Source organism: Armigeres subalbatus, chromosome 1 (genome assembly GCF_024139115.2).
Source record: "Armigeres subalbatus isolate Guangzhou_Male chromosome 1, GZ_Asu_2, whole genome shotgun sequence".
NCBI classification, from domain to species: Eukaryota; Metazoa; Arthropoda; class Insecta; order Diptera; family Culicidae; genus Armigeres; species Armigeres subalbatus.
In genome coordinates, this window is record NC_085139.1 from 200,112,401 (window position 1) to 200,136,145 (window position 23,745).

The 23,745-nt window shown below is 42.4% G+C and overlaps 1 protein-coding gene and 1 long non-coding RNA gene across 2 annotated transcripts; one reads left to right on the forward strand and one right to left on the reverse strand.

Moving 5' to 3' along the window:
- Nucleotides 1-325: 325 nt before the first annotated feature.
- On the forward strand, nucleotides 326-1,506 carry LOC134205680 (uncharacterized). Its single transcript, XR_009978178.1, has 2 exons — nucleotides 326-1,274; nucleotides 1,351-1,506. It is a non-coding gene; the product is annotated as an uncharacterized LOC134205680 (long non-coding RNA).
- Nucleotides 1,507-1,600: 94 nt separating this feature from the next.
- LOC134205679 (phosphoinositide 3-kinase regulatory subunit 4) lies at nucleotides 1,601-22,440 on the reverse strand. The gene is made up of 6 exons (XM_062681194.1): nucleotides 22,162-22,440; nucleotides 21,912-22,092; nucleotides 20,780-21,680; nucleotides 19,467-20,584; nucleotides 1,972-3,488; nucleotides 1,601-1,885 (listed from the first exon to the last, which is right to left on the reverse strand). Exons 1-6 carry the CDS (start codon nucleotides 22,257-22,259, stop codon nucleotides 1,645-1,647), a joined length of 4,056 nt encoding a protein of 1,351 aa, XP_062537178.1. The 5' UTR covers nucleotides 22,260-22,440; the 3' UTR covers nucleotides 1,601-1,644.
- Nucleotides 22,441-23,745: the final 1,305 nt, after the last annotated feature.

Consider the following 23,745-nt stretch of genomic DNA (forward strand, 5'->3'; position numbering starts at 1 on the left):
GGGATCATGGATCGGCCGCATAAGTCGCGTGGCGCAGTGGGATCATAGATCAGCCACGTAAGTCTTGGGTAGCGCCGGACGGAATTCATCAGGAGGTTGGAACGTTCGGTAGGATGCTGGCTGGTCATCAGAACTCCAGGAGGAGCATCGGAACATTCAGGAGCTGGTCATTGATAATGCTCTTGTATCTTTGACAAATTTAATTGTCGAAGCCAGAGGTATTGCAATTCCTAAATGTGAAATTAAATTCAACTCATTATTATTGACGACGATCTTCAGCTTCCGTCTTAAAAATGTGAAGCGAAGGCAATACCAAAGAACTCGCGATCCCGCGTTGAAAGTTATTTGGTGAGATTTGCAAAATGAAATAAAAAAAAACGTTTCGCTATTCTGAGAAATACCAACTTTGAGAATAATGTCTCGAAGTTGGATCCCAGTTCGAAACCCTTTTGGAAATTAACGAAAATCCCTAAAAAAAACCTCAAAAGCCAATTCCAGCGCTTAAAGAGGGAAATACGATTTTATTAACAAATGGCGAAAAGGCTCAAAAACTTGCAAAACAAAAAAGCAGTTCGAGAGTGCCCATAATTTTAGTCTAGGTCTCACTAGTCCAATTGAGGATCAAGTTACACGGAGCTTCGAAGACATTCTCAATCAAGAGAATGTTTTTGACCCAACACTTTTTGACGTTGGGAACTAATCTGGATGAAGTGAGATCTATTACCGTATTACCGTATCGAACGACTATTATCTATTATTATCTCGATTGAAATGACACCATGTATAATAAAGAAGGACGTAAATATTACGTCAAAATAATCGCAACCTGTGCATCTCACCCATTTTACACTGCTCATAGAACAAACTTTAATGTTCTGATTGTTCCAGAAGTACGTATTGAAGTCAACATTTTACCGTTGTTAATTCAAGTCAAAATAATTCAGTTATGCATTTTAAAAACTCATTAGCAAATCTGCTAGAACTAGTAAACTTTACTCTCAATATTACCACTGTTTAAAGCTACCACATCTGATGTAGGTCATATTCTATATAAACGATGAACACTATTACAAACAGCGACCTACTGTTCAGAATGCAGTGTTTAAATTTCGTGATTCTCCTGTTAATAGTGCAATTGAGCTTCTCATCAATATGCGAAGCAGCCCCCAAAGCCAAACCTGGCGACAACTATAAAAGAATTTGCCAAGTAACAAAATGGTCATCCGGATTTTTTTGTCCTCTGGGAAAGTGAGGCATGTTGTTTGAAATAAAAGGTATTATTAATCAGATAAAGCCATTAGATTGACTAAGGACCTAAGAATAAAAAGTTTGTATCCATTCATTTTCCAGTTAAAAGACATCAGGTGTGTGAATAACAACGAACGGGATGTGCAGATTTGGACCCAAATACAGTTAAAGGTATTTGAAATGAATTCGGGTGGGAAAGACGTTATTATTACTATTTGGAATAAACCGGAGTTATTGGTAATTGTTGCCATACATAAATTTAAAAATCCATTAGGAAGTCGATTTCGGACCATAGAAAATTCTAGTGAGTCAACCGTTGATTGAACTTCAATAAAGTATATATTATAATATATTATGCTTCATCGTTTAGAGTTTGATAAATATCATAGATATCACTTACTTCCACAGCTTGACTACCCCATCGCGACTGCTGGACACCACAAACGTCTGTTTAGACGTTCGACACATAAGCATGTCGCTGATCACGTCGTGATGCCCAGGGGCAGGCATTTCCGGCCCCGATCGTGGTGCGTCTTCCGAGCCTGCTCGGGTACTGCGATCCTGCCCTCCTCCAGATCCCGCCCCACTGCTGTAGTGAATCTCAGAAATCACACGCGTTCCGTCGATCAAACGGGATCTGTAAACAAAAAATATTAATCCCCAGGTTAGCATTCGGTATTTTCAATGCTTGTCCTGGAATATTTGAAAAATAAATAAACTTACTCGTAAGAAATATTCGACGTAGAAAGATAATCTCTTGGGGCGGGAACAACGAGAGAACAGTTGTCTACGTTCACTGGATCCCAGTAGCGAATCCGTTGATCAGTTCCTCCAGTAAGCAGGAACCCGTTGCCATCTGCTACACCGGGCAGAAGAGCACACACGGAATGTGACGATACATTTGCATTCGAGAGCGGTGGGCTCGGGCTAGCCCAGAAAGCCTGCTGTCGATGCCCTGTCTCAATATTCCACACGTAGACTTCATTGTTGCCCTGTGAAGCCGACACCAGCCAAGAGGGTTCCGTAGGATGATGTGACACCCTTCGAATCCTTGAATCGTACGGATGTTTGATCTCAGCTATCGGAAGTCTAAATCTCAAGTCCCAGCATATGTGCCGACCACTGCTAGTGCCAACCGTGAGCCAAGAACTGGTCGGATCAACGCAGAAGGTGGTTATAACACCTTTCCGCAGATCGCTTTCCAGACGCCACGCAAAGCCGGGCATGCGGATATCCCATCCCACCAACGCGCCATATAACGTGGCATAAACTATCACACTCTGGGCACCCTGATCCAAAGGCTGCATCTCAACAACAGGGCCATCGTCCTGCGGTTCTCCACCGATGCGATCGACCCGAGTGCTAGAATCTAAATGTCGCGCCTGTTGCAGAGCCATCTTGCTGGAGTTCGTGTCGATCTTCAATAGCAGCAATGCACCATCCTTACCGGCAATGGCCAACGATTGGCCGGCATCGCATGCAGCAATGGCATGGAGTGGAGTATTTGCGTGATAGGATTGCCGGGATCGGTTGATCGATTGCTGCCCATCAAGTTTGTTGCAGTCCCAAAGTCGTACCGTAGAATCAATCGAAGCAGTGGCAAACAACGAACCATACGGCTTCAACGTAGTCATCCTGCTGACAGCGGCCTTGTGTTCATGCAAGTGAGCTGCTATTGTTCCATTCATCTTCCACCCCGAGGGTAGCGGCATGGCATTCGCAGATGGGTCGCGTAGCTCTCTATTCAATGCGTACGAAGAATATCGTCCTTTCAACTTACTGACAAGGCTTTCAAATTCTAGGCGACATTCGGCTGATCGCTCTTGCATGGCCGTTCGCTCCGGCATACTATACTCGACCAGGCTGGAGGTGGGCGTAGGCTGAGGAGGTGGTGCCAAATTTGCCACCGTCAACACCGATGTGACCGAATCGTTTGACGGTGATGTTGGCGAAGGGGAATGTGAATCAATGGCCGTGAACATGTGCTGCCATTCCTGCGTAACATCTGAATCACTTTTGCGCTGTTTGTTTTTGGTGGTGTGGTCGATTTTAGCGCGATCGCAGAGCTGGACCTCCCGCACCAAGTCCGGTTTGGCATCGAGCGTTATTCGTCCATTGCTGTGTGGGAGACGGGTGTCTGCCAGTTTGTAGCGGTGAAGCTTGATAAGGTGGGCGCTCATCGAAAGAAGTTGGGCCTCAATTAGATCGGTGAGGCCTTCCGTCGAAAGGCGCCGGAAGAGCTGGAAATATTTTAGATGTTGATTAGTTATTAGAAGTTTGAATTGTTTGTAATAATCAATAATTATTGTTGGTAAATATTTCTGATTTTGGGTAAATAAAGGGGATGTGTTTACTCTGCTAGTTCTGCGTTGTTTTGAATCAAGTCAATTCCGATGTCTTGGTGATTAGTCCCAAGCAGACCCACACCTTGGCAAGGTATCGATCATATAGTAACGATGTTGAGCAATCGCAAAAGGCACGTAAATGAAACTAATGGAGATTCGGTAGATACTCGAAGCATCGGAGCCCTGCGCTTACTGTACCGATTTAGTGACCTGGCATAAAACTAATTCGCAAATATAGTAGGCTATAGGGCTAACCATCGGAAACAGGATAATCAGCAGCCATCTTGGAATAGAAACAAGTTTTGAACCAGCGTGAAATTTTTTAAAAAACCCAGATTAATCCACCTAGCGTTGATGGTGCCTTTCTCGTATTTAGTCAAGACAACAACCTTATATGGGGCTTATATGGTTCGATGTACCATTTTCTTCATAACTTTTAAATGCAATGACCGATCGTTATCAAATTCAATAGTGATCAACAATGCTTTGTCCCCTGTCGAATAAAACTTGCGAGAAAATCGGTTAAGGATTACTATACGAAAAGTTGTCTAATGTTTTTCTTAGCTTTTGTGCACACACATACACACACACACACACACACACACACACACACACACACACACACACACACACACACACACACATACATACAAATACATACACACGGACAGACAGACATGTGCTCAATTCGTCGAGCTGAGTCGATTGGTATATAACACTATGGGTCTCCGAGGCTTCTATAAAAAGTTACTTTTTGGAGTGAAATGATAGCCTTTCGGCACAACTTTGTTGTACGAAAGGCAAAAAATGTTGTGAAAGGAAATTAGTTTCGAGTGTCCAAAGAAAAACTGGTAAAGCGGTTAAGTGTAAAAAACAGCAAAGATGCCGACCGGAGAGAGCCCCGGCGGAAAGGCAAACTCAATCGGCCAAAAACCAAGGACAACATACACATACAACAATACGGACAATGGAAATGGACCCTATCGTGTAATAGTGGATCTAACAGACAGCAAAGAAGGAACATGGGAAATAAACAAACCTTCGTTTAGGAAAATCCTAAACAGGAAAGCGGAATACAAACAAAGTGTAATTTGATTAACGTTAAACCACTTGGGCGGAGGAAGCTGATGATATTGACAAAAACCAGCATTAATCAGATGCAGGAAGACAAGTCGTTGAAAAAACAAAACTACCCAGCGTACATTTCGAAATACTTCCTAACGGTATCCGGGGTTATATCCGGAGTACCAATCGAGATGACACCAGAAGAAATACAGGAAAACATCAGAAGTACAGTCCACGGTAAATGCTGGGCAAAGCGTACCATTGGTACTTCGCGTACCTGAAGGAATAAAATAGACCCCATCTCGCGGTCCTTAGCCTCTTACCCAGCAACTCCTATCCCTACCTCCCCGTGGTGCTGGCCGGGATACGAGCAACCTTAGGGAAGAACGAACAATCAACAAGAGAGTACGGACCGGAACCATCGGCGAAGACCACTGCGACGAAAAGGGACTAGCGATTGGAAACTCGGTTCGTGGAACTGCAAATCTCTCAACTTCATCGGGAGCACACGCATACTCGCCGATGTGCTCAAGGACCGTGGATTCGGCATCGTAGCGCTGCAGGAGGTTTGTTGGAAGGGATCAATGGTGCGAACGCTTAGAGGTAATCATACCATCTACAAGAGCTGCGGCAACACACGCGAGCTGGGAACAGCTTTCATAGTGATGGGCGATATGCAAAGGCACGTGATCGGGTGGTGGCCGATCAATGAAAGAATGTGCAGGTTGAGGATCAAAGGCCGGTTCTTCAACTTCAGCATAATCAACGTCCATAGCCCAAACTCCAGAAGCACTGATGATGATAAGGACGCATTCTACGCGCAGCTTGAACGTGAGTACGACAGCTGCCCAAGCCACGACGTCAAAATCACATAGGAGATTTGAACGCTCAGGTTGGCCAAGAGGAGGATTTTAGACCGACTATTGGAAAATTCAGCGCTCACCGGCTGACGAGCGAAAACGGCCTACGACTAATTGATTTCGCCGCCTCCAAGAATATGGCCATCCGTCACAAACCTACTTCCAACACAGCCTCCCGTATCGGTCCACCTGGAGATCACAACTGCAGACAGAATCACAAATCGACCACGTTCTGATTGATGGACGGCACTTCTCCGACATTATCGACGTCAGGACATATCGTGGCGCTAACATCGACTCTGACCACTATCTGTTGATGGTTAAACTGCGCCCAAAACTATCCGTCATCAACAATGTTCGGTACCGACGACCGCCGCGGTACTACCTGAAGTTGCGGCTGAAGTTCCGGCGACTGAAGCAACCTGATGTCACCACTGCATACGCGCAGTATCTCGAGGCAGCGTTGCCGGAAGAGGGTGAGCTCGATGGGGCCCCTCTGGAGGACTGCTGGAATACAGTTAAAGCAGCCATTAACGACGCAGCGGAGAACAACGTCGGGTATATGGGACGAAGTCGACGGAACGATTGGTTCGACGAAGAATGCAGACAGATTCTGGAGAAGGACGCAGCGCGGGCAGTCGCGCTGCAGCAAGGTACCCGGCAGAACGTGGAACGTTATAGACGGAAGCGGAGACAGCAGACCCGCCTTTTTCAGGAGAAGAAACGCCGCCTGGAAGAAGCGGAGTGCGAGGCGATGGAACAGCTGTGCCGTTCTCAAGAAACACGCAAGTTCTATTAGAAGCTTAACGCAGCCCTCAAAGGCTTCGTGCCGCGAGCCGAAATGTGCCGGGATAAGGATGGGAGCATTTTGACGAACGAACGTGTGGTGATCTAAAGGTGGAAGCAACACTACGAGGAACATTTGAATGGCGCTGAGAGTACAGGCAGTGAAAGTCAAGGCAGCGGAGGAGATGACTACGTCAGTTCAGCGGACGATGGAAGCCAACCAGCCCCCACCTTGAGGGAAGTTAAGGTGCCATCCAACAGCTAAAGACCAATAAAGCAGCTGTTAAGGATGGTATCGGAGCTGAGCTCATCAAGATGGGCCCGGAAAAGCTAGCCACTTGCCTGCACAAATTGATAGCCAGAATCTGAAAACCAGAAAACTGAACAGCTACCGGAGGAGTGGAAGGAAGGGGTTATATGCCCCATCTACAAGAAAGGCGACAAGCTGGAGTGTGAGATCTTTCGAGCGATCACCATCCTTAATGCCGCCTACAAAGTGATATCCCAGATTATCTTCCGTCGTCTGAGATTACGTAAAAAAAGCTGGATTTTTTTCTAATTTATATTGGAAATTCTTCGGAATTTGATGTTTATTGGAATTTTCATCGTAAATATGCATTTCGGATCCTTCTACGGATTCTTAAAGTTCTTCAAAATTTCTACCGAACGTTTTCGGAACTCTTCCACAGAATTTCGGAAAATAATGTCGTTGAAATTCTAAAGACTTTTCCGTGGAGACTCCGAAGAATTTCTTGTCAATATTCCGAAGGGTTTTCCTTGCAACTCCAGAATAATTATTCTTGATAATTAAGAAGATCTTGGAATTTAAAATTAATCCAAGCAATAAATAAAGGCAATAATTTAGGCTTAAGAAGCCTAGTTTTTATGATATTGAATAATCAGGATATATGATCGAAAAATTTAATAATGCACCTAAATGTTCTAAATGCACAAAATTCTAGTAGTGCGTATGAAAAAGGGTATGACATAGAGAAGCTTGCATCTAAAAAATCAACATGAAATTCTAAATAAAATGCTTTTTAAATTCATAAAAGGGTCTTAGAACTAAGGAGATTCCTGCGATATGAAAAAAGCGGCAGTGTTCCAGAAAAAAACCCTCCAATTCCTAAAACAATCTTTGTTAAAAAATTGTGTTATAATAATGATTGAAATTGAATTCCAAAACAAATCTCAACCCTTTCAGGACGGATGGGTCATATATGCCCAGCATTTTAGATTGTCTATAAAATCCCAAAAGAGAGCTAGGCTACCATTTTCTTCAGTAAAATTGTTCATCAAGATATTGGCAACAGAAAAAATATGGGAGCTAAAATTTGACTGTCCCTGAAAACTCAGATATCCGAAACCTTGGGAAGATTTCGATTCTAGAGCATACAAATGAAGTTGAAATGTTTGAATCATTCTGAACACTCAGATAATATGGGTCATTCTGAACGTTAAGCCAGTGATTAATATTCAGGAATACGAGATGTTCAAGGTACTCCAAAATGCTCTCAAGTTCAGCCCACGATACTGCTAGATATTTTGCAATGTCCTCATCATCGGTATATACCCAATCCGATGAAATAATCATATGATCCTAATTTCCATTAACATGAGATCCAAGAGACAAGTTGCAAACATTACGACTTCCAGGACGTTTTGTATAACCTAAAAGGTCTGTAGTAGCTTGTATAAATAATAATTGAAGTCATATCAACCCAATGAACCTACTGGGATATTATATCATACATCATTCATGCGTTGGTTAATTGGATAAATCAAATGATCCAAACTACAAAATAATAATTGGTCTATAATACATTCATTCCTCTATGAGTCGCTTGTGAAGGACCATTAACTGAAGCAAATCCGAGATGTGGAATAGAAGTTCCTTGGAAAAATATTCGAAAGAACCATCTGAGTGACCGAGAAAATATGTTCAGTAATTTTTTAAAAATTTTGTAATTATTTACTTCTAATATTGATTTACTTGTGGAATGTTTGTATATTTTCCGTGTCATTTTGATTTCTTTATAAAAAAATTCTTTTTTTATATTTGCAATTTTTGGTTTTAAAAGTGTTAATTTATTTTTGTTTTGTGGAAAATTCTTAATTGTTTATGGAAATTTTGCATTATTTGCTTTTTGTTGCTCATACCATAATTTCTTTATTGGAAATTTCCTAATTGTCATGGAAAAAATTTAAAAATTTTCAGGCTGCCTTTTTACTTCAGTCGATATCGTATCTTAGAACATCGACTCATGGAAGGTCTGTTGTAGCTTGTGAAAGTAATAAATGAAATCGCATCGGCTCAATAGACCTGCTTGTATGCTTAGCGATACACGGATACATCAAAATTTTTGAATTCATGAAAATTTATAATTTCCATGCTGGGTTTAGCTTGATTTTGAATCAGTTGAAATTGTCCATCTTCAAAATTGATCGGAATAACCATATGTTTTAGTTACACAAGTTTTTTTTTTAAATTTTTGTACTTGAAAAAAACCACGTGGTCATAGGGGGGGGAGGGGGGGGGGGGGGTCTGCCAAATGACCACGATAAGCCACATGGGGGGGGGGGGGGGGTGAAAATCTTCAAAAATATGACCACGTGGTTTCTGGATGGCCCCATTATGGTCAGAAGGTATGAAGTATGCGTTCCTTGAATTACTTTGTTTGCCTAAGTTATTGGTTCATCCTGTGTCAATACTATCAAACACAATTTAAGTTATATCTTGTAAAGAGTGGAAACTGTTCGTGCATTTAGTCTATTTTATTGTTATTCCTTTGTCAAGGTATTACTATTATTATGTTCTAAGAAGTAGCTTGATCCTCTCCAAACTAACTGTCGTTATCTATTATATACTAATGATCAGTTATGAGTCAGCCATAGGATTCACTTTTCGGTGGCAAAGCAAAGCTTCATCACGCTTTATTCCCTACTATTAGTAAAAATTATCAAGAATGAAGCCGTCATAAGATTGTTCATATACCATCATTATAGTGTGTGGTATTTTTTATTATGGCTCTTCAAAGTGAGACATAACAAAATAAGACTGGCACCACGTTCCAAGTTTAAAAAAAAACTTCTACTCAGTGAATCCAGTAGTCATTTCCCTACGAATGTCTTGAATACATTGTGTATCAATAAATGCCTAGCTAGCGTGGCTACGACTCATCGTCACAGGGAACGCATCAGAAAAGTATTGCAGAAAAGAAGAGAACTCACATCATTAACACTGATGAAAACGGCCTCTGTCTGACTGCACCACCATTCAAGGCTCCAAGACACGATGTCCGTTGGATCACATGCAAATGCTAAATCAGTGTGTCAATGCCAGATACGTGACGCGACAACAAACAAAATGTCAACATGTGATACCACCACGACAGGATATGTCTTTGGTTGCCATATCAGTGCTAATGGCGTAAGCCGACCCACCGCGGCAAGGAAACATATCCGAGGGGAAGGTATTTAAAGTATACTTCAACAAGCAACTTTACTTAGATCAGGGTGGCCATTCATTTCATTTATTTAGTTAACATCTAAACAGATAACACTGAATCAACAATTTGACGCCACAATGCACGGTTCGAGGCCGCATCTCTCCATCCTCGGATACGCCCCACGCTCGCCAAGTCGTTCTGCACCTGGTCTGCCCATCTCGCTCGCTGCGCTCCACGCCGTCTCGTACCTGCCGGATCGGAAGCGAACACCATCTTTGCAGGGTTGCTGTCCGGCATTCTTGCAACATGTCCTGCCCATCGTACCCTTCCGGCTTTAGCTACCTTCTGGATACTGGGTTCGCCGTAGAGTTGGGCGAGCTCATGGTTCATTCTTCGCCGCCACACACCGTCTTCTTGTACACCGCCAAAGATGGTCCTAAGCACCCGTCTCTCGAATACTCCGAGTGCTTGCAAGTCCTCCTCGAGCATTGTCCATGTTTCATGTCCGTAGAGGACTACCGGTCTTATTAACGTCTTGTACATGACACATTTGGTGCGGTGGCGAATCTTTTTCGACCGCAGTTTCTTCTGGAGCCCGTAGTAGGCCCGACTTCTACAGATGATGCGCCTTCGTATTTCACGACTAACGTTGTTGTCAGCCGTTAGCAAGGATCCGAGGTAGACGAATTCCTCGACCACCTCGAAGGAATCCCCGTCTATCGTAACACTGCTTCCCAGGCGGGCTCTGTCGCGCTCGGTTCCGCCCACAAGCATGTACTTTGTCTTTGACGCATTCACCACCAGTCCAACTTTTGTTGCTTCAAGTTTCATGCGGGTGTACAGTTCTGCCACCTTTGCAAATGTTCGGCCGACAATGTCCATGTCATCCACGAAGCAAATAAATTGACTGGATCTGTTGAAAATCGTACCCCGGCTGTAACACCAGGCTCTCCGCCTGACACCTTCTAGCGCAATGTTGAACAACAGGCACGAAAGTCCATCACCTTGTCTTAGTCCCCGGCGCGATTCGAACGAACTGGAGTGTTCGCCCGAAATCTTCACACAGTTTTGCACACCATCCACCGTTGCTTTGATCAGTCTGGTAAGCTTCCCAGGGAAGCTGTTCTCGTCCATAATTTTCCATAGCTCTACGCGGTCTATACTGTCGTATGCTGCCTTGAAATCAACGAACAGATGGTGCGTTGGGACCTGGTATTCACGGCATTTTTCTGGTCCGTTGTCGAGCGGCCGTCAACGAAGCCGGCTTGATAACTTCCCACGAACTCATTCACTAATGGTGACAGACGACGGAAGATGATCTGGGATATCACTTTGTAGGCGGCATTAAGGATGGTGATCGCTCGAAAGTTCTCACACTCCAGTTTGTCGCCTTTCTTGTAGATGGGGCATATAACCCTTCCTTCCACTCCTCCGGTAGCTGTTCGGTTTCCCAGATTCTGACTATCAGTTTGTGCAGGCAAGTGGCCAGCTTTTCCGGGCCCATCTTGATGAGCTCAGCTCCGATACCATCCTTACCAGCTGCTTTATTGGTCTTTAGCTGTTGAATGGCATCCTTAACTTCCCTCAAGGTGGGGGCTGGTTGGCTTCCATCGTCCGCTGAACTGACGTAGTCATCTCCTCCGCTGCCTTGACTTTCACTGCCTGTACTCTCAGCGCCATTCAGATGTTCCTCGTAGTGCTGCTTCCACCTTTCGATCACCACACGTTCGTCCGTCAAGATGCTCCCATCCTTATCCCGGCACATTTCGGCTCGCGGCACGAAGCCTTTGTGGGATGCGTTGAGCTTCTGGTAGAACTTGCGTGTTTCTTGAGAACGGCACAGCTGTTCCATCTCCTCGCACTCCGCTTCTTCCAGGCGGCGTTTCTTCTCCTGAAAAGGCGGGTCTGCTGTCTCCGCTTCCGTCTATAACGTTCCACGTTCTGCCGGGTACCTTGCTGCAGCGCGACCGCCCGCGCTGCGTCCTTCTCCTCCAGAATCTGTCTGCACTCTTCGTCGAACCAATCGTTCCGTCGACTTCGTCCCATATACCCGAAGTTGTTCTCCGCTGCGTCGTTAATGGCTGCTTCAACTGTACTCCAGCAGTCCTCAAGAGGGGCCCCATCGAGCTCACCCTCTTCCGGCAACGCTGCCTCGAGATGCTGCGCGTATGCAGTGGCGACATAAGGTTGCTTCAGTCGCTCTAGTCATCTTCCAGATAAATTTGTGGACGGAGTAATCGTACTAGTCAAGAAAAAAGGGGGAGATGATTCGATTCGCTCCTTCAGACCCATCTCACTGCTGAATTTTGATTACAAACTACTCTCGCGAATTCTAAAAAGCCGTTTGGAGAATGTTATGCGAACTCATGACATCCTCACCAACAGTCAGAAATGTGCTAATTCCCCACGTAACATCTTCCAAGCAACTCTCTCACTGAAAGATCGATTGGCTCAAATTATCAAACGTAAACAGAGAGCAAAATTGATATCATTTGACCTCGACTCTGCCTTCGATCGCGTGCGACGGTCGTTTCTACATCGGACCATGTGCTCGCTCGGCTTTAATCGGGATTTCGTGGAGCTCCTCGCTGTCCTTGCTAACCAGGCTACATCCCGATTGTTGGTAAATGGACACCTATCACAACCCTTCGCAATACAACGATCGGTTAGACAAGGCTGTCCATTAAGCATGCATCTATTTGTTATATATCTTCATCCACTCGTTAAAGAGCTAGAGCGTGTATGCGAGGACGATATCGTTGTTGCCTATGCCGATGATATTACGATCATTTGCTCATCTATAGAAAGAATCGAGAGATCAAGAGAAATGTTCATCCGCTTCGAACGTGTGTCAGGCGCCAGACTCAACTGGTTAAAAACAAAAGCAATTGATATTGGCCAAACTGAAGGGAATGCACTTACGGTACCATGGCTACAAACAAGCTACACTGTTAAAGTTCTTGGTGTAACATTCGCCAACTCAATACGGGTCATGGTAAAACTCAACTGGGATGAAGTGATGAACGGCTTTGACCATCAAATTAGAAGCCATTCAATGCGAAGTTTGACTTTGCATCAAAAAGTGATCGTCGCAAACACATTCATTATGTCCAGAATATGGTACATTTCCTCTATTCTACCACCTTACGCAATACACACAGCAAAAGTTACTTCGACGCTAGGTAGATTTCTTTGGAGTGGAATCCCCACGCGTGTCCCGTTGACACAGCTCGCTCGAGAGCGAATAAATGGAGGAATGAAGCTTCAACTGGCATCAATGAAGTGTAAATCATTGATGACGAATCGACACCTGCAGGAACTCCCGTATATGCCTTTCTACAAATCCTATGTTGAAAACAATAACCCAGCGATGATCATCCCTGCCGATCTACCCGACTTAAAACTATTATGCCACCAACGCCAACAATTACCACCAAACGTCCTGCAAAATCCTTCAGTAGACCAGATACATCGCTACTACATAGAGCAAACCGAAACACCAAGAGTACAACAGAGACACCCTGAAGCTATTTGGAGTAGGATCTGGCCAAGTCTCCACTGGCGCGTCTTCACATCAGCAGAACGAACCAACCTATTCCTGATAGTAAACGAGAAAGGTACCTATCGAAAACTACTATACACCATGAATCGTGTGGACAGCGAGAATTGTACACACTGTAATGAACCTGTTGAAACGTTGCAACACAAATACAGCGAGTGCCAACGAGTTAGAGCCGCATGGAGCTTCTTTCAACGCAAGATCACAGCCATCTTAGGCGGATGGAGACGAATATCTTTCGACGAATTACTTCGACCATCACTGGAGAGAATAGGGAAAATAGCAAAATACAAATATTAAAGCTTTTCATTCATTACATCTCCTTTGTTAATGATGCTAACACTGTAGTTGATGTACCCTCATTAGAATTCCATTTAACTGTTAATATTTTGTAACTAAATTTTAATCAATTAGGCCAGTCAATAAAATTTCACAAAAAAAAAATCAGTATTCTAAATTCTGTAAGAGCTGGTGTTCCCCAAGGCAGCATACTGGGGGGCCCATATTGTATAACATTTTTACTTCTGACTTACCTGATTTACCACCAGGATGTCAAAAATCTTTGTTTGCAGATGACACGGGCCTTTCTGCCAAAGAGCGAATCCTTCGTGTCATTTGTAGTAGATTGCAAAAAAGTTTGGATATTTTCTCCACTTACTTGCGAAAATGGAAAATGTTCCCTAATGCTTCCAAAACTCAACTTATTATTTTTCCACGTAAGCCGAGAGCTTTTTTTGAAACCTTCTAGCAGACATATTGTCACTATGAATGGGGTTCCAATTAATTGGTCTAGCGAAGCCAAATATTTAGGACTTCTGCTAGACCATAAATTAACTTTTGAAAATCACATTGAAGACCTTCAAGCCAAATGTAACAAATATATTAAGTGTCTATATCCACCTATAAACAGAAAATCAAAACTTTGTCTTAAGAACAAACTTTTGATAAACAAACAAATTTTTAGACCTGCCATGTTGTACCGTGAGCGTGCCTTATTCTGCGCGGCTCCTAATTCTGCGCACTTCGACACAAAAACATTTTTTTAAATTTTCTTTACTGTTTTTATCATATTTACTTACATGTCATCAAAAAGTTTGGAATTTATTGTTGTCATAAGCAGATAATAAAGCAATAAGTTAGCGTCGATAGCGGGAATATTAAGAAAAACAAAATCGATAAAAACGAAAAATGTCAAAAAATGGCCTCCATTAGGGAAGATTCATTAATTACGTAACGCAAAAAATTGGCATTTTCGATCCCACCTCCCTCCTATGTCACACTTTTTGTATGAAACATCTGAAAATGTTGTATGGATTGTCACACTTCGCTCAACCCCCCTTCCCCTCTAAGCGTTACGTAATTTATGGACGCTCCCTTAGCGGCAGCGCTAAAAGGCACGTAAACATTTTTTTCTCGAATTTGAGCAAAAAAAGATTTGGACTCATTTTTTTTAAAGCGAAGTGCAAAAGCAGATTATTTGTTGCTTCAATATTATGAAAATCGGCTTTCAGAGTGTAATCTCTATCCAATAGGAAACAATTTATGTTGCGCAGAATATGGCACAAAATTTACTTTCTGTTCCTAATTATGGATAGGTACAATAAGCCTGGGTTGTCAACCCAAATTGGACGTAGCAACTGTTTTGGCAAGAACACATATTTTAAAATGATATCCGGATAGATAGATATCCGGAAAGATACAAGGGACATTTGCTACTTGGCCTTGCGCACCACAGCTCCACTATGTGTTTTTTGAAACTTCGAGGTGTCTAATCTAAATGTGTATATCACGTGACTAGCACGAATAATTTTCCCTGAAAATTCGACATAATTCCCCACTTGGATATTTCCTAGGCCGGACTGGAATTCCGACATTTGAGAAAATAGCACTTTGGGTAATATTACCATTTATGTAGGACTGGTCTTATTATTCACGTTGGATTACATTTATTTCCATTCCATATAAATATCCGATTTCATCAGAATAATAAAATGGCTTTTCATCATTGGAGAACTTTAGTAAACACAACAAAATAGTGACTTGACATGGACACAATAACCGATCTGGAATGTTGTCTAACGGAAAAAAAGGTCTTTGAAAGTAATTTGTGGCGATGGCGAGCAAACGTTTAATGGTCTTGAAAATGAATAGCATCTGTGTGCACATACATCATACACACATATACGCACACACAGGCATCATCTCAATTCAATGCAGCTGAATCGATTGGGTTTGGGTCTAATTCGCCATCTAATTCGTTTTGGAGCGAATGCTTTTTCGTATACTTAGCGAACGTTTAAACGTTGTAGTCAGATAGACTTCAGGAAACATACATGGTACTAAAAAAGTAATGAAATATTTGTATAAATGCTCAAAACCATTTTATGAGACACAAAATTACCCAAACTGAGTTTTTATTATTGTGCGCAGAATTAGGAACATTGTGCGCAGAATATGGAACATTTCAAAATATGTGCGCAGAATTAGGAACCATATGGCAGTTTACAAATCGATTAATAATATATGTTCTTAGTCAATTTAATCAAAATTTTCATGACTCATTGTCCTCCGGCGATTATAGTTACAGATCTACTACATAAAGATATTCATAAATCATTATGGTTTCCCGATAACAACGATTTTATTTCAAAATTTTCTTAAATGCGCAGAATATGGTACCTCCACGGTATGCTGTGCCAATATGGACTAGTTGCTGCAATACCAGAAAGAAGACACTTCAGAGGATTCAAAATAAAATTTTGAAAATGATTCTGAAGTTGCCTCCGTGGTATAGTACCAATGAACTTCATAGAATTTCTAATCTTGAGTCATAGCAACAAACGTCCAACAAAGTAATTTCCAATTTTAGACAAAAATCTCTTCTATTGCAACGATTAGCTCCTTGTATCCTTAGTATAAATTAGGCTAGGTTTAGTTTAAGTTAAAAAAATTGTAATTCCTACATGGTTCAATTCAACCAGAGGAAAAATCCTAACTGCCAGAGGCAATTGAAATGTATTAATAATAACTAAAAAGTAACATAGCAAATAAGGGTGATAGTGTTAAGAAAACACGGAACACCTAGTCTAAGAGATGAATGCATGTATTAGATATTTAGCAAATAAAATTATTAAAAAAAAAAGAAAAAGCTGTTTAGCGTTATTACTGCCCCTCTTCGCATGTCCGTACCATAGCGCAAAACAACAAGCGGAGAAAATGGCGCTTGAAATATTTTCTAAATTTTCCGTCATTTCACGTCGGCAAATAATTTTCAACTTGTTACTCGTTACTAGTTGGTTTGAATAAGCCAGTTTGATTGAATTGCGTTGAAAAAAGTAACAGATTTTATTTTCCACCACCAAAAACAGCAATGTTACATACATGTCAATAATTTTCGATCAAATCACCTAAATATTCGCATATCCGTCTCGCGATCAAATTTTTTTTCTCCATTATTTCCTGTGTCCTTATTCACCCTGTATCTTGACTATAATTTAAAAAGCAGGCCATGCGTAAACTTTGCTTGTTTGGTGCGCGTGTTTAGTTTTTGAGTATCGTTCCGGGAACACAATAACTCAAGTATTTCGGCAATATGGCAATGTCTGCGTTGGAATCATTGAAAGAATACGGTAGTGACGTTAGTGAGAAAGATTCCGAAGAAGAATTTATCGGATTCGATGATGAACCCGGTGGTTACAATTTTCCATTGAAAAAGTTCCTTTTGGACAAATATGGTGAAGAGGTGATTCAGACACCAAACGGGAACTCTGTAGATGAGACGGAGAGTGCGGAGAAGTGTTCTACTTCTGAAGAGGAAGTGCTGGACTCAGACGGAAGTTTTTTTGAAATCCAAACCAGAAAGCGGAAACGAACAAAAAAAGAAATTTTGAAAGCAAAGATCGTGAACCGGCGTCTGGCCCACAAATTGATCATCGAAAAATGTGGTTGCAAGAAGAATTGTGACTAGATTGTGTCGAAGGACGAACGGGTAATTATACATGATCAGTTCTGGAAGCTCGATAAAACGGGTCAAACCAATTATATTAGAGGAACCGAAGCTCAAAGCCACTCCGACGTAAAAATCGATTCACTGCAAATGCAAAAAAGACCGAAAGCGATGAACGAGTATGCCGGAAGTTCTTCTTGAACACTATCGGATATGGAGAAAACTGCGGGTAAGCTGTGTATAACAGTATGTGTAAACAATGATATTGATTGTTGTCTATTGTTAGGAACCTTGTGTATCGTTGCCTCGATAGCGATTTCGAAGGGAATCCAAAGCCTTCCAAGCGTGGTAAATACGAGCGAAGCAAACTGAAACAGGAAGCTGTTAAATCGCACATTTTGTCATACAACCCAACTGTATCGCACTATCGACGAGCTCACGCTCCGAACCGATATTATCTACCATCTGATCTAACAGGAGTTTCCATGTATACAAACTATCAAGATTCGGCTCAACCAGACTTAAAGGTCAATTATTCGTTTTATTCCAATGTAATGTTACGCATGAATATTTCACTGGTAAAGCTTGGCCACGAGCAATGCGAGGCATGCGTTGCGGCAACATTACATCAGAGTGCATCCGGACACATCGACGAAGACAATTTCATTGCAATATGTTCATTATGCAAATCGTTTGGCATCTTCCTCCAGATTGATGTACCGTGCTGATGGCGACAACATTCGAACCAAAGAAATCGTTTTCGCTGTTGATCTTCAGAAGGTACAATTTACTTGGAATGTTATTTTCAAAAATATAAAATCATTGAATCTGCTTTATTTTGCATTTATGCATTTATTTTTAATTACAGGTCATTCAGCTTCCTCGCTTAGAAGGTCTGAAGTCCATCGTTTTTGCCCAGCGCTTATTAGCATTTAACGAGACGTTCGCCCCGGTCGGCAGCTATGCCAAAGCATTCCCCGTTATAGCCTGCGTCTGGGACGAGTCTACTTCTGGAAGGTCAGCCGCGGACATTACAAGTTGCTTTGACAAAGTTGTCAACTGGTGCTGTAGCAACGGAGTGGAACAAATTACTTTCTGGCTAGACAACTGTTCTAGTCAGAACAAAAACTGGAACTTGTTCCTGTACCTAATACTTTTGTTGAATGCAAACACTACTAAAGTAAAAAAAATCATTCTTAAGTTTTTTGAGTCCGGCCATACATTTATGGCAGCCGACTCCTTCCACGCGGCTGTAGAGAAAGCCATGCGACATGGTGATCCCACAACAACGTTTCCTGAATTTAAGCAGGTGGTCAAAAAAGCTAAACAGAATGTTTTTGTGGTAGACATGGTTGCGAATGATTTCTTCGAGATGAAGATGACTGTGTCGCAGTAACATTAAACCACTGCAAACCACGTCCATACATCGAAGACATCAGAAAGATTGTTTTCAATTAAGGCAGCTTTGAAATGAACTACAGCAGCTCAGTAGATGAGAGCGGGGAAATTCTGTCTTGCTGCATCATGTCCAAGAAACAAATGAAGACGATTGGTGACAAGAGTTTCAGTTTAACTGACATTTTGTGTCGCAAACATCCAATCGGTATAAGTACCGATCGTAAGCAGGCGCTCCTGAATGTTATTTTTCCGGTCATCAAAGAGGAACAGAAGCAGTTCTGGAATGATCTACCTGAGCAAAAGGGATCGTAATATAGTACTTGATGAAGCATTTTAAAATAAATATCAATAAAACAAATTAAACGAGCAAAATATGTTTTATTCTGATTTAAGATTCAAAAACACATGAAGGACCAAAAATTTTGTTTTTTTTTCTATTGAAGTTATGATTGAATAGAGGAACCCCATCGCTACGCTTGTACTGTTCGATACACATTTATGCAAACCATGCATATTCTTGAACAGTTCACCTGGACGATGTAACGAAGTCACGTGACTGTTATGTGAATATTTTCGACATGGGACAAAACAAACGGGTTTTGATTTTCCATATGTAAGGAACAAAGTTCACTTTTTTATCAGTTTTTCTTAAACTACAGATAGTTTAAAGCTAATTCCCACAAGAAAACCAAACTCACCAAAAATCGATATGGGACGGACATGCGAAGAGGGGCAGTATAGCAATGTGCCATAAATAGATGTGTTGCTTTGACACATCGCAGGAGAAGGAAGAAGAAGAAGGGTACTTACATTCTTCATCTGAGTGTTCATTTCCCCGTACTGCGGAATGAATCCCTCACCACATCGGCTTCGGGCTACCCGTCGTTCGCGAAGCACCTCAATCAACTGGTTGATGTTGGGACATTTGATCACAGCATCGTAGATGCTTCTGGGAATCGGCGATAGCAAACTATCCATCAGCAGTTCCGGCTTTTCCACCTGTATGAGGGGGCCCCTCAAATGATTCGCTATGGACGGCATAATTTTGCACTGAACATCCAACGCGTTCAGAACTCTGGCCGAAGTCGATATTAGTCCGACAATTTCGTGCCGTATCCAGAGATTAGGATGATTAAGATAACAAGCGCACTCGGCTATACACTCGATGATTCCAGACTTCTGAATCAGACCAAGTTCGATCAATGAAGTGGTCGCTCGAATAGCTTTAGCAATGACAAACTCCTCCGGATCCGTCAGGCCTTGTTGCAGTAGAGGAATCAGCATCGGAGAGCAATGCCAACCAACGAAGGCAGCCACCCCAATGATGCAGTCAAAGAATGATCCCCGTAGACTTTTGTCCTCCTTATCGTTCAGGAATGTTATCATGTGAGAAAGGATGACGTCGTTAGCTTTCTGACGACCGAAGAAGACGCACAGCTTTGTAATACCCGATTCCATCAGCATTTGCTTCACAATGGGCTGCTGGTCTGTGAGGAGCGACAGCACCGATTGGTGCAGCATTTCGTGCAGGGCACTGAGCTCCGTTTCGTAGTGTGGTGCCGGATGGTTCTCGGAACTGCAGCTGAACTGAGATTGCTCGAGAAATCCGACGGCGGTCTCTGCGAGGGAGGCGATGTTTTTGGCGTACGCCACACGCACCATAGTGGAACTGTCGGTGGCGAGCGGCGCGATTGCTGGTAGGATGTAATCAGGAAATACGTTTGCATCGCTTCGCGAGAGATTTCGCACTAGGCCGAGGCATACCGTCAGAGTATCCAGGGAGCTAACTCGAACGCGCGGCGTGTTGTCCTGGGAAAGATGCAAAATGTATGGCAGAATGCGATCCAGGATGGTTTCCGACGTTGTGTTCTCGGCAAGCTTCTGAAGGATTTCCAGAGTGGCAAGTTTGGATTCACAAAACTTTAGACCTACGAGAAAATGTAAATTCCGAAATTAGGTGTTACCTAAATTATGAAATACTCAAATAAATCATAAATATTTTTGTTAACATAAAACGCATCAACCAGGTAATACTTTAGTATAGACGAGAAAATAATTTTGAAAATTTATCGCAAATGTTGCGACCAAAATAAAGCTTGTGCCTTTGAATCTTCACAACATACCTCTAATGCAGGAAGTAACCACCGCTGTAATCAAGATCAAACCGTCATTATCCGATTGCGTGGTGAGACTTTCCGAATCCTCCTTTCCTGAATCAACCACACTAACCACATCATGCACATCCCGACCAGTGACGATTTTGATAATTTGTTCAATGTCTGAGTAAAGTCGGGTTATCTTCTCATCCGCTGGAACGATCGGAATTGTTGAAAACATTTGCAGATACGATTGCAAAAACGAGTAGAAATACTCCGGGAACAGTTTTCCCCTCTCCTGATCCAAGTAGATCTCAGCCGATTTTCGGTCCTTCGGGTTCAAACTCAACATGGACTGTAGCAAGCTTTTAAGCCCATCATTTTCTATACATTCTAGGTGCTTGTTGACCATTTCCACTTCACCACGACGATACGCCAGTAGTTGGGAGAATTCAAACGGAGCCGTGCCCTCGGTCCATAGTTCAAGTAGGGCACACCCGGCTGAGAAGATGTCCATTTCAGGCTGAAGATTTCCAGTATAGCAAGGACCATCGCCAACCAACGGACCATCCGGTTTCGATTCCCCACTAGCGGTCTTGACAAACCTCTCCGGAGCAATGTAACAGGTTCTTCGGCGGCTAGTGTCGAAGAAAAAACTGTAATCGGCCGGATTATCCTCCGGCAAGTACGTCGGTTTGAATGAAGCAAAATCTGACAAGAGAATCCAGTTCCAAGATGTGATCATTATGTTTTCCAACTTGATGTCTCCGTGGTAGATTTTCTGCTTGTGACACTGATGCATTGCGCAGAGAATTTGGAAAGTGATCCATTTCTTCTCGATCAGCGTTAGGAATGGACGTGTAGAAACTCGATCGTAGAGGCTGTGTTTGACGTACTCCCGAATTATCAGACAGGCTCGTTCGGTTGTCTAAAATAAATTTAATAAAATATCTTAAAATCTGATATATCAAAATTTTACAAATTACCAATAAGCTAAAAGATAATGTTTGAAAATAATCATTCAAAATCAAATAAAAAAATAATCATTTTAAGAACATCCCTGATAATGATTATATTTAAATGTTTTTTTTTTTTAATTTTGCAAACACAGAAATATTAACAAACAGTCCAACAAAGACACTTATCAGTTATCACATACCAATACTCGTTGAAACGGAAGGCAATTCACAGCGTTTGCCAAATTCTTCTTGATGTATTCTATCTTGTCGACGTGCTGCTCCAGCGGCAGCGACGGGTCATGTTTGACGAACACTTTCACCACAACCAGTCCTTCGTCACTCTTGGCGCGGGCCACTTTCAGGAATCTGGTGCTACCCATTCTGGAAGCGATGCAAGATATGGGTCACTTATTAATATCGACACTCTGAGCACAGTGTTCCCCTACTTACCCTGATTCATACTGCAGATCGGATTCGAAAGAACCAGTCAGATAGTGCTCGACGGGGAATATTTGCGACGGGGCCACACCAACCAGCTGGTTGCCCATTATGGAGTCGAATTCACTTTATTGCCACGCACTGTGCGGTTAAACGATAGATTCTACAATTAAATATCCAAAGCAACTCACGAATTTCTTTATTTTTGCATATCAGCGCACGTAAAATACTTTTTTTTATTTTGATTAAAACTGTTTTTGTTTTTTTTGTGACGAATCTGACAGCTATGCACGCAGAGAAAACGGAGAAAACGAGAGAAGCGGTTTTGCTCTTAGCTAGGGTGACCAGATTACCCGCTCGGAAAGATGTTCTAGACTTCTACCGTGATATCTCTGAGACAAAAAGATGAGTCTCCTAGATATTTTTCTTCGATTTCTAGAACCTGTCAGACCTCAAATCCGCCTCAAATGCAACAACCGTTTAAACCGGTGTCTACCTCAAATTTTAGACGAGTAGACCGATTGAACCGATAGGGATTTGACAGGTGTGGTCTCTTAGATTTTACCTCGATATCTTCTAGACTCGAATACCACGGGTCTTCTAGATTTCTCCTAGATGTGGGTACCAAATTGCTTCTTCTTTTTCTTTTCTCTGTTGATATTTACATAAAAATCCATGAAACACCGCATTTTTAGGAAGATATAAGGCTCGATGCCCACGTAGCGTCATTTCAACGCAGAGTGCACGTAGCGTCAAAAAGACGCAGGTGTGCACCGGGAAAACGCGGTAACGCAGCGTCACCACGCCGATGCACACCAGCGTTATTTTAACGCTGCGTGCACGTGGCATTGAAAAACCGCTACGTGGGCATCGGCCCTAAAACATCTCTTTATTTTTGAATATTGATAATTATGGTTAAATATAAATTGGGGAAAACTAACTACGGTGCATAGTGGGTAATCGGATAAGAAAGAAACTGGACATGTGCATAAATCCACGGAATATCAACCAGATCCTTATCGTCGGAAAATCGGTTTCTACGTGTGATGACCTCGGTGATGACTCGGAGTGTCGTTCAGTTGTTCGGGTGTCCCCCATGGGACGGAGTGGCATGCGTAGTCAGCGTCATCACGATGGGATGGGGTAACGTTGGAGGTTGTCTCATCCCAACGGAATCGACGTTTCAAAGTCGGCATCGTGCTTTTCACTACATAGTCGCTTCCGCCAATCCGTTGCGATGGGTGTTATCACCGGGGTTTTACGAAAGGAATTACACTGTAATGTGCTGGCGTAGCGTCCAAATGTGTATCTTAAGTATCGTCCCAAGGGTTTTGCTTCCCTTGCCCTGGTTCATCACAACGAAGATCAGCTGCAAAATGAGATATGAGAAAATTAGTTCAATTCGAGTCAAGTACGAGACACTGAAGACGGCCTTACTGTTGAGGTCGAAATACGTATTTGTCAAACAAAAAACAAAATGTAAAACTTCCAAAAATGTTCGAGATGTACGGTCCGCGTGCGAAGCGAATGATAAAAATGAAAAAACATGGCGCGTGGCATTTGATCGACGAGTGCACCGGTAGATACACACACAAT